We start from the raw sequence: 12,542 nt of genomic DNA, 5'->3' as shown, positions 1-12,542 counted from the left end.
AGGGTTTTTTAAAAACTAGACTTTATAGAGAGTTAAACATACATTCTTTAGTTAGAATCACTTTCAGATAGAATTTATTTTAATAGAGAGAGAGAGAGAGAGAGAGAGAGAGAGAGAGAGAGAAAATTGAAAACTTGCAAAAAATAATGACCTTCATTTTCGCCGAGGAAAAATCATCTCCAAACGATCTCAAGAATCTGCTATTACAGATAGTGCGATAGGTGTGAGACATCCTGTATATACATATCATCACAGGATGTTTTATTTCTATTAACATTAATTTCCGCTCATCGGCTCATTTAATATCTCATTTCTCATTACGCGTAATGTTTTGTATTTTTACGCGTTCGTACATTTTATACGTGATTTACACGCGAGTGTTCGCGCCAATACTCGCACTTGTTACAGCATTATTGTTTATGATACATGCCATTACGAAACTATTAATACCGTCTATGTAGTTACACAATGACTTGATAAATATGTACATATAAGCGTTGCAATTTATAATTCGATATTCAAACTAATGAGTGCTCGAGCTTAATGCGCGATATATTAGTTTGCAATGATTATGTCGTTTAATCGTAATATGTACTGAATATGCAACCGCTATTGTTTTCGAACGAATTATGATATCTGCGAATATTATCGCACTCTGTGTCCTCGAGGCACCTAAAAGACCGCGTGAATACTTTGTTGAAAGCACTGGATTATGTATATTTGTGTCATGATATCTTGTATCTATAGTTATCAAATATAATTATATTTTATCTGATCTAAAAATATGCGTGAATTAGGTAAAAATACGGGAGAGTCTTTCGATATAAATCCACAGGAGCATGCAAGAGGCATCCTTAGTTTTATAGAAGATCATAATGAGACATGACAAGAGAAACGAATAAAAGAAGCGGAATTAATCTGAAATATAAATTTTCATAATTTTAATACCTGTCTTTATCTTTCTTGCTGACTATCTTCAATATATCAGCGGCGATTTTCAAACACAATTTTAACGTCTGCTTGTGAACCGATATGACATGATTGTCTTCTGATATTCTGATATCTCAGGATTTGATTTCGGATGACAAAGATGTACTATATCAGTACTGCCGACAAGGATAGAACTTAATGTAGGTAGAACGGGATGTAATAAATCAACAGAGTCTAATCATGAATAAATGAGAAAAAGTGTCAAATATATAAATTATATCAAATTGTAGTAAGATATAGTTGAGAAATATACTGTATAATATAATGTGCAAATAAGTGTTATCAAACTTTCAAGAGTGAAATGTTACAAAATCCTACGTAGCGTAAAATTTTATCTTTGCCAATCAAAATTTCAGGGACGGAGCCTCTTCAAAATTATGTGACGCGAAATTTTTATCTACCATCTATAATTTTTTTCCGGAGATCTCGTTTCAAGAGTGAGCGAGACGATTTTCCAGGCGCATCGAGAGAGATTCATATGTATTAAAACTTGTTCATTTCCCGCGCTCACTCAATTTATTTGCGTCCATCCAATTTATTCCGCCGCGCTGGATGCAGAACGTACCTTAAGTCGAGATCCCCATGCCTGTGAAAGAATATGCCGGCTCCATTGAAACCAATCATGGAAAGCTTCGACAGCGTTTTTCCCTTGGATCAGAAATAAAAAACATTTTAAGTTCTTTGACGATACTTTGTAATGCTCGATATAACGTTTTGCAAAAAAAAAAAAAAAAAAGGAAGACATAAAAGCGGTTTCTCCGCATAAATTTCTCAGCCCCTTCAATTGATTTGAATATTTATAGCATTACTTTCATGCCTCGTAAAATATTAAATCAATGCGAAATATTACATTAAGAAGGAAAAAAGTAGACAACATGCGGAAATGCGTGGGATGCACCGATATGAGAATAATTATTCTCGCAAAAATATACTTTATTTTCGATTAAATTTTAAATCCCCGAGAGATCGTCTCACATTCATTCTGCAACAGATGCGTTCTTTTCGCCAAATTATTATGCATTTCGTTAAGTTATTTATATAAATTATAAATAATCTAACAAAATGCATCTCCAGTCATATAATCGAGCATTTACTTCTAGTATCCGTTGGCACTTTCGTGCTAAATATTTATGTCAAACCGTGTTACGATCTTTGATATCAATTCCGAATCTTATTTATTCTAGTATTTATTCATATTAAGTAGCCTCCAGGTACAAGTGACATAAATGAATTGTTCTCGAAGGCGAGAAGCTGCCGCAAATGATGGCGCGAAACAAAGAGTTCTCATTAAAATAAATTTTTTCCCTGAAAGGAGAAAAAAATTATTGCAATCAAAACTTGTGTTCGAAGTTTGCGAACAATTTTCGACAAATAATTATGTCCCGCGCTAAGCTGTTCTGCTATAAAAATCATCCTAATATATATTTTACGTTCAAATAGGATTACGATAAACTTTTTCGAATACGCTCTCTTTTGAACTGTGGATAAGTAATGTTTAGTTTTTGAAATCCTTTATTTTTTAATATTTAATATCAACTTCGTGAACGAAGAATATTAAAATCTATGAAATAGGGAATGAGTGTGAATGTAATAAATTGCAAAACAACTCTGATTTATACATATTATAATAAAAGAGAAGTATTTGATAATAGAAAGCGAATATTATATCGTATTTATATTTTGAAGAAAAGGTTATTTCATCACTTTACATGATGATAACAAGATTTTGAACAATATTATTTAGTGTAGATATCCTGTAAGTTTTACTGTCTGCCTATCTCAAAGTGCCTCTAGCTCAATAGAACCGTTAAGGATCGAGATCGATATCAAGCGACTTTGGCGATGTCCGGGTATCGACACGGTTTGTCAATCGCAGATGATCCTGCGCCACAAACGAACCGCGTTTATCCCACGCTTGTGCTGTTGCAAACACCGCGATCGATATATAAGACGAGTTACGCCCTCGAGGTTGTTGAGCTTTGAACGATAGAACGTTAAGTTACTTCCTTTGACAAACTGAAGGAAATTTACCTATATATACTCTCAGCTCAACTATGCTGAAAACAAGACACCCGCTAGAGATCTACCTGTAATCGCTGTAATATTTATACTTTAACTTAACACGTATCGCACGATAACATATATCAAGAACACGTAGGATTAGTGTGTAAAAAATATTTATTTGAAAGAATCTTTTCTCCTGCGTGATCGATGTAACATTTAGTTTTCTAACGTATAATATTTTAGCGTATCGTAAAAAAAAGAGAGTATTTTATTGACAGTTTTATTTTGTCGTGAATACCGATAGAGTAATAAAATAATTAATATTATCGTGTTTATGATTTGCATTATAATGACATAATTATTATGCCCATAGGAGGTTATCATAAATTGAAGCACTATTATACAGCCATAAGGGCCGCATCGACATTCTAAAGTAACGCCGTCATTATTACTTACTTTATTTTATTACCGCAATGATTTCAATTAATCGTGATTTTTTCTGAACTTTTTTCGCAGATCTGTACTAATTACGCATATAAAGTACACGATTATAAAGGTTTCTATTCGAATTCAACGAGTTCTGTCGAAAAAGAATATATTCGGGACTTCTTTTTAACGAACTCGATAAAAGCGAAGGATTGGCTAAACAATTGACAGAATTTCCTGGACGATCAGCAGTTACGGGACTAACTTTCGCGAACGTGTCGTAGAAATTCGTCGGCTAACTCAATAAAACTCTGTTCTCGTGCCGTACAAGCATCTAATGCGGCAGCAGCCGCTCAGTTTAGTTTCTTAGCGAAATTCTTAGATACACAGCCTCGAAACTTTCCTCTCCTCTTTTCTTCCCGCTCTCCTCCCATCTCTCTCTTCCTCTCTGTCTTTTTAATCTATTTGACTTTCAAGAGCAGTATCACTATTTCCGAAAAACCGATGCCAATAAAAAGATATTTGCCGATGCAAGCAAACATTTACTTACCTCGAGATATTAAATTTCTGGTCAAGCGTACAAAGGATCGAAAAATGTTTTAGGAAATAGATTGTTTAACGAATTTAAAAGATTATTATCGATGGTATTTTTCTCAGACGTTCGGTTTCAGCCGATTAAATTTTATATTTGGCGAAAATACAATAGAATTTGTGATACGATCTTTCTCTCGCGACTGTTTAATTCAGAACATTCAGTATTTTTATAACTAAGCTTTTCGCGTATCGTCATAATACCAATCTTTTCCGATGCAGTTTCTGAAATAATCCATTGCGCTATTGGAAACGGTTCGGAAACTATTATGTGGAAGAAATGTGGAGCCTATACATTGTTGAACCAGACGCGGGAAGAAAACGCCCCTCCCCCTTCCCCCCCCCGTATGGATTTTCCTTTCTGCTTCTTATAAACGTATCTTACACCCACGTTATCCTATCCCTTTGTATCGCACAGCTTCGTTGAATACGTCATTCGTTCTTTCGCTTATAAGGCTTTTCGGGTACAGGTGAAACTCCTCAATAAAGGCTGCATTTGCGGATACGATGCATTCCGCAAATAATTCAACTTGCGCCTCTCATGGCTTATGTGATTCGATATCGCGATGGATCGCGAACACTATCAACGTCAAACAATATTGTTGTTATTGATTAAACTTCCACGAGTTGCGTCAAAATGGATTCTTGGTTGTTCTCAAAAGAAGTATAACATTGCATCATTCAAAATTTCGAAATTTGGTACATTTTTATACCACGCAGTTGCATTGCAGTTGCGTTTTGTTTATTTTCATGCTCTTTTCTTATGCATTTTTGAAGTACATGTGACAAAGAACTCGCATAATAAAAATCAGCGGTCCAGAGCAAAGGAGAGAGAGAGAGAGGGGGGGAGGGGGAGGGGGTTCACAATACCAATTCATGGGTGGCTTGGGAGAATATTTTCCACGGCTTTTGCGGAACTATCGCATGCCGGGATTTTCACGAAATATTCGGGAAAATTGCTTTGCGTTCAAGAGCTTCACGCGATTATGGCGTAAACTCGTTCATTGCAGCGATATTCATGCGAAATTACGCGAGCACGTTCAAAAATTCGATCATCCAATGTATGTCTCGCGTGGTCTCGCGTAACTTTCGCCGAAATAAAATCCACCGTTCTAAGACGTTCTACATTCGCTAACGTTCCTCCGGTTGTCGTACCGAAGGACGAAAATCTGCAAACGAAATTTGCAGAACTTTTCAAACTTGCAAACGAGTTTTTTCGCCCATCTAAATAATATACCGATTTGTACAAAATGTTTCTCAGAGATTTTTTTGAAAATATTTATTTTCTCAAAATGTTATCATTTAGACATGTTATTTAAAAGTATTTATTATAAATCTTACACATAACAATTATATATATATATATATATATATATATATATATATATATCTAACAGTTAAAATAACTTGATAATTACAAGATATTGGAAATACTGTAGAAATTCTCTCGACGAGAGAAACCAACCTTTTGTTTTCACTTACTGAACATCTCAATATTTATCTCGATATTCTTTCAAAATTGTATAAGATTGAAAGGTTTCTTTATAATTTATTTCTTTTTTACTCGTTAAAATATATATATATACATTAGCAATCTTGAAAAAGAAAGAGAGAGAGAGAGAGAGAGAGAGATGTAGGATCTACGCTTTTTTCTCAGTTTTGCGCGTCGAATTATTCCGGAAAGATATCATGGACGTGCATGCAGGAAGCAGAATTCCGCGCGACGACAGTGCGAGTGGAAGAGATCACGTCCGCCATGAATTTTCATCGGGCGACGAGGCGACTCCGCTTCGCGGTGAAGCGGAGCCTAACTGATGCTTCCGCGCGCGATTTGCATAAAATGAGGCCGGACAGGATCCACAGTTCCTCTGGGACGTTTTCGAGAACTGCCGCTCCATTATCGGACTAGCAGCGATCCCGAGACTCTAATATACCGTCGGATAAGAAGGGCAACGCGCGTTAACTCTTTGACCCCCGACACTACCTTGCGGCGAATGCATATCACGCACATGCTTTCACGGATTATGCTTTTCCGATTCCTGCACTTAACGCTAGAAACGCTCGGTGGTGCATTTTTATATTCGCTTAGTGATCTCCAAGCTGATATCGCGAGATACTGCGATTTTTACTGTAATTTACTGTAATCTTGAAAAAAATGATATTTTGTTAGTGTTTGTAGATCTATAGGATTGTGTATTTGTAATCTTCTCGTAATTTTATTATATTATTACAGTGAATTTTATTAACGACGAAATATTGATCTCTCTTGATAAACCTAGTTGAAAATATGTCAGGAAATATTTCGAAGAATCAAATTTCACCAACGATGTAGTTGTTGAATCCAGAGGATATTATATAATTAATATTGATTTGTTACTAATTATTTCTGTATAAAAATTTTTGATTGTATGCAAAATGGAAAGGAGATAATGGATTAAGATTTATATAGAGACAAAGACAAGCTTGTGTAACTCCAAAAAGTTTATTATATTACATACATATTACTCGTATTCGTACTGACATTTTGAATAAAGATATTTGAGCGACGAATCCAAAGAGTCTAATATCAGGATAGTTGGTCGAACCTCGCGGTTCACATACATTAGAGATCGGATGAAAATTCTTTGGGTTCTTCAAACGAACGTACATAGATGATTCTAAATTAGTGTTAACATATACTTTGACCAATAACTTTGCGTTAATAAAAAAAAAATTCACTCTTACTGTAAATCATACGCTATCTCGTTGATTACTCTCGCGTCTCATTTCCGGGAAGGCATCTTAGGAGATGCTAATTCGGGAGTGACTTATTTTCAGAAGATCAATGGCGTCAAGATTGATTCATCGAAACATCGTATCGACGAGGAAAATCAGGACGAGCAGAACGAGTCGTCTATTTACATCGCCAGTTCCGCCATGTTGCATTGCAGCGGGATGTTCCCCTGTAAAAGAGAATTACGCCAGACGGCTAACGTATCGCTTTTGTGTCCCCCCTTCGAATCTTTACAAGCCCAATCTCGTCAATCTTTCTCGAGTATTCGCTAACAAACATTAAATTTATTAACGGCTTTACAAAAGTGGCAGCGGGACGGTGGAACGTAAAAAGAATTGCGCTCGAGGATCCTTAAAAATATATGGATCGTCCCGAGGAGGATAGATCATCTTTTTCGTTATTAAATTCCGAATATGCAATAACAGTATTCATTAGAGTGGTTAGAGAAACAAATAGATACAACGCTACATCAGAAATTAACATTAAATAATTTGTGTACACACAGTTATCGTAACCAAATAATATATACGTTTGCGGGAAATATTCATTATATATCTCGCAGCGAACAAACGCGCGGTGCAACATCACCTGTTCATTATTGAACGATAAATCGTGCATCGCACGCTCTATTGCAGGTTTTTACACAATTAACTTTTACAAGTCACACATTTTTTTTATCCTGTTCCCGCACACATGTGAGTCATAATATTTTATCGTAGTTTAAACTGTCTCAAAATGCTTGCGAAAAATACGAAAAAATGTAGAAAAATTTATACATGTATATTCTTTAACATTCATAAAAAATGATTATGTACAATAAAAGTTAAAAAATAAATTTTTAACCTTTCTTTTAATGCCTTCGGGATATCTGTATTGTTAAAATATTCGATAGAATCAAAATGATCCGTATGTGATCTTTAAGGATTAATATTTGAATAACGCACACGGTGGGCGGTGTTATGTACGAGAATTTTAATGCCATTCGAAAGGGCGAGAAGACGCGGAAGATCTGAGTAAAACAAATATTCTCCTTATTGCAAAGTGCTCTGGGAATAATCTCGCGACGTTACGTTACGCTTCGCTCGCTCGCTCGCTAAAAGAGAATTTCATAATTAACTGTCGCAAACCTTCCTCCCTCCCGTTACCGATATTGCCACCGCGATATTTTGCTCACCGTTTAATACGTGCACCATGACGCTCGCCGGGGTGACTTTGCTCGAAGCGCATGTATAATTACCGCTATCGTTAAATTGAGCGCGCGTTATTAGAAGCTTGCTCGTGGTGCCCCGTTTACCCTTCTCGGTCTCCAGTGATACGCCACCCCTGTCGAACATGTATACGTATATAAGCATGAGAGCATTACTCAAACTGACTTGCGAAAGTTTCGCAAGCCAAAATCCGTATAGATTATTTAAAAAAAAAAAAAAAAAAAAAAAAAAAAAAAAAAAAAAAAAAAAAAAAAAAAAAACGTGCGCTTTATCTCGCTCGTTTCTCGAGCTACTCTGCCTCACGAAATATTCGTCCCACATCACAATCCGTTACAATCGATTTTCTTCGTCGATCGCATTAAATTCTATTGCGTCTGCATCTACGTCGCGGTGAAGCAACGAGTTTTCGCAGGGTAATGGAACTGTTGGTGCGAATTATCGCAAAATAGCATAGAAATAAACGATTCGTGATGTTGCAGCTGCGTGACCTGACAGAGATAATTTCGAAGCCAGCGCAGATTACTCTAATTAGATTTTCGATTTGATTGTTCTACTACGCGTGTTTGCGTATACGAATGCGAACAATATAGACACAATTTCTAACGGCTAATTATGCGTCACGGAATTTAATAGATATCTGTTTGTACCTTGGACCATCGAAATCGATCACCGCACCGGCATGATACCAAGTCACGTTGCTCGGGGGCAGATCCTGCAGTTCTATGCTGCAAGTCAGGCTGATTGTGCTACCTTTCTTGATATATAGCTCCTGGGGACCCGTGATCCTCGCCTGTATATCTGATAGAAACAATGATAACAAGAGAGGAGGAGAAAATTATAAAATAACGATTGGCGATTGGCTTTATTATACTTGAGAAACGCGCAAGAGAGATCGAATTATTATCCGTTTCAGATTCTATCCGATAGGATAGATAGATTCTACTTTATTTCAAATAAAGCTCTTTCAACGGATCGCATCGTCGGTGAAATTGTCGACAAACCGACGGTGGACAGTGTGAATAGAGTTAAAACACAATTGCTTCTAACAGCCGCGCGATAGACGCTCGGGGAGATCTTTAAACGCAATTTATGGGGAAGAACGAGCCCCCACCTCGTCTTGCAGAAACTTACCCAAAACCTTCAGAGTCACGGCTCTATATATCTTCGGTTCCGTATTAACCTGACACTCGTAAATGCCGGCGTCCCGCGGTTGCACGTAATCTATTCGCAGATTCCAGTCGTCGGTTTCCGGATTGCTGACTACCGTAAATCTCGCGTCGCTCGTATAAGTCACGGACATGGACGTCAAGATGTGTAGGTCCCTTTTTCGAATCCAAGATACCTGGGATTATTAACGCACGGGGAGGCCCCGTGAATGAGGTATAAGTAGCTGCAAAGTTTGTCGTCGATCCCTTCGCTGCTGCTGATTCAATCCGTTCGTGCGCGTTTCGTTTCTCGCCACGCATTATAATGAAGTCGATGAAAATAGACGAGAATTTATACACAGACACAGAGATCGTATAATTTCAATTTCGAAAAAAAGAATTCACGCGCGCGTACTAATTTCCACAAATTTTGCAACGTTAAAAAAAATGGGAGATATTCTGGATCTCTCTCTCTCTCTCTCTTTCTTTCTCTCTGTCTGCAAAAAAATCTCATTTTTATGATTGCGCGGAATTATCATAAACGGCGACTCATTCTTAGAGAAGAAGCTTGAACAGAAGATAAGAATATCGATTCTCTAACTTTTCAGCTGTAAGTCATAAATGATGAAAAAATGCTGATGCTTTTCCATTCTTCTTTAACGTATTTTTTTATCCTTTTCTTATTAAAAAAGTTACAACAGATTTTATATCATATAGAAATTTCTATTTCTAAAATGGAATCTAATAAACGTCTAATGAACACGCTACATTTGACTTGCTAGCAGCGAAAGGGTTAATGCGCGTTGCGCGAGCATCTAAGTTATTGCAGCACGCGAACCGCTTTCGAGATCGATGAAATTAACAAAGCTCGGGAGAGATATATATGTTCGTGTGAAACTACTCACAGTTCTGTTTCCCAAATTCTTAACGCGACATAACAGCATGGCGGCCTGACCTATGGCCATCGTTAACTTTTGCGGGGTGTCTTTGAAAAAATACGTCCTCTTTGTGCCGCGCTGCGACTTTTCCCCCTTTCCAAATGTATCGTTGTTGAGCAAAAACGCTGAAATAGAGATAAACGGTGCTGTGAAGTCGATGAATTATTATTCTCGATAATGTCCTTACCGAAAAGGAATTACGAATTTTTTCGGCTCGAAATATGATAAAAAAGATAAAATTTCTCTGCATATTTTTCAGTATAAATATATATTATTATTTGCAAGCTTTAAATGTACATACGTGTACATATAGATTAATGGTATAATTAAATAATTATTTTAGAAATTATATAATTAAATTTAATTAAATTAATATTTAATATACGTATGTTTATTAATTTCATTTGCGCGTGTTTTGTTTACTTCATTAGGATATGTTTTAGCATGTTTAAATATTGAATCTTTCTTGATGAAAATAGTATAATTTTTTTTTTCCCCCACATATACGATAATGAGATTGCTAGGAATATTTTTGAAAAGTAATACAGCAATATTTGTCAAGAAATTGATATTGCGATCCTCTCGCTGCGATAATGCGTTTAAATTGTGATGTCTTCGCTCCTTTAATTATATTATTTAGATATCATCTCGAGAGAGAAGTTATTCGAATTCTTTTCGAGATCACTGTCCGCTCGTAAAGAATGCTCTTTAATTATTTCATTACTTAATTTTGCATATCTATTTGCGAAAATTACACATACCATTTATTGAGACTGAGAATATAGTCGATTTGATGTCGATTAACGTCAATTATAATTATTTAATAATTATTAAATGATCTCATTTCTATCTTATTTATATTTATTATTAATTGATCTCATTTCTATCTTATTTATATTAATTATTAATTAATCTCATTTCTATCACAGCAACCAGAATATATAGAATAAGATAGACTATAATTAAATTTTATTTAATTAGATGATTATCAGCCAATATCCCGCATTTATAAGAGATATCTTTGTCTTTTCAACTGTATTCGATTGAAAACGTTGATAGAAGTAAATTAATTTTGTGAAGACGAATTTTTATAAATCTCGATAATCAATTATGGTCATCTTTGCAGACAATCTAACTAAAACATGTATTGTTTAGACTTTAGACAAGTAAGTTGAGATCGGTGTTTTTCGGATCTTGTGTTTTATCTTCTTGAACAGCGAAACAAATTCGATAATAAAAATGATTTACACCGTTCTCTGGTGTATCACAGTGTGTTTCGCGCGAGTGAAATTACTTCGATTACAAGGAGAATTACGTGCGTATATAACACACAGAGCTGACGATGTGAAAAGCGTCTCGGGACCGTTTCTCAGGATTTCACGGAAGCACGGGACATTTACCGATGCCACGTTCGCCGTAAAGTGGTTCCGCGTGTAACAGGTATCCGATTCCCAGGAGCAGGAGGACCATGCCGTGGAACGGGACCATTTTTCACTTCGCACTCATTTCTCTAATCTAATTCACGCGCGCCACTCTGCGTTTGACAGCGATCTTCCCACCACCGTCCGATACAAACGATCACTTTCCATTTGCGATCCTTCGAAAAGCACCCGCGGGATCACGCCGATCGTTGGCATAATGCCGCGTCACCCTCACCCTCACCCTCACCCTCACCGGATCCTCATTCGCGCTCCTCACATGCGGAAATGTTACCGCGAATCGAGATCGTTGACGCTGCTTTTACGAAAAAATACCACAAACATAATCAATCCAGATCTCGCACTTTTTTTATACGATCAATTCGTCGATCATTTTATCACAAAAATTATCGATATATTAAAAATATTGTCGCGTCAGAGAATATACAGTGATCTCTTCAGAGTTTAATCCGACGGCTGTCGTTATCGTATATATCGTCGATTATTCTCTTTTTATTAATCCACGCGACTTGGGCGCGATCGCGCGGAGGAGTCAAAGTTCGGGGCGACGCGATACGATTGCGGGCCAAGCACTGAAATTTCCTCCTCGCGGAGGACACGAAAAAGCTCTCTGAAATCCTGGCACGGTGGCGCCGTGCCCATTCCACCGAGGATACGTGCGATTGCGCCGAAAGGTCCTCCGGCATCGGATATGATTTCTCTTAACCGGGAAGAGGAGACGTGTTTATCCCGCGCGCGACTATCGCAATAGCCGTACATTATCGCGATTTACCGAAGCAATCGGTGTGTACCTTCCCGAAGCTTCCCTTACCCTTCTCCTCTATTCCCTTTCGCAAAGTGTCCGCGGGTAAAGTGGTTTACGGCATATTTGCTATTCTGCTTCTCTTCCGAGGCAATTTCCTTCCGCGCATAAATAAGGAAATAAGGGATAAAAGAATTTTTTTTTTATTTTTTTTTTTTTAACGATATATTACAGTATTTCGAAAAAATATAACATTAAAAAAAATAAAAATATGTAAATCAAATGC

At 36.7% G+C, this 12,542-nt stretch overlaps 1 protein-coding gene and 1 long non-coding RNA gene across 2 annotated transcripts in view; one reads left to right on the top strand and one right to left on the bottom strand.

Annotated features, from left to right (window-relative positions):
• LOC138935354 (uncharacterized) overlaps positions 1-12,542 on the top strand; it is a 236,201-nt gene that overhangs the window by 220,404 nt on the left and 3,255 nt on the right. The gene's annotated exons all lie outside the window — the stretch shown is intronic.
• LOC138935347 (neural cell adhesion molecule L1) lies at positions 6,522-12,359 on the bottom strand. Its single transcript, XM_070299816.1, has 6 exons — positions 11,476-12,359; positions 10,043-10,200; positions 9,124-9,334; positions 8,640-8,790; positions 7,959-8,107; positions 6,522-6,953 (listed from the first exon to the last, which is right to left on the bottom strand). The coding sequence occupies exons 1-6, from the start codon at positions 11,561-11,563 to the stop codon at positions 6,853-6,855; spliced, it is 858 nt and encodes a 285-aa protein (XP_070155917.1). The 5' UTR covers positions 11,564-12,359; the 3' UTR covers positions 6,522-6,852.

This window comes from Polyergus mexicanus, unplaced genomic scaffold (genome assembly GCF_030449975.1).
Source record: "Polyergus mexicanus isolate NDT 795.1 unplaced genomic scaffold, iyPolMexi1.0 SCAF_8, whole genome shotgun sequence".
NCBI classification, from domain to species: Eukaryota; Metazoa; Arthropoda; class Insecta; order Hymenoptera; family Formicidae; genus Polyergus; species Polyergus mexicanus.
The sequence above is the reverse complement of the archived record's forward strand: the minus strand, read 5'-3'. Positions and strand labels throughout refer to the sequence as shown.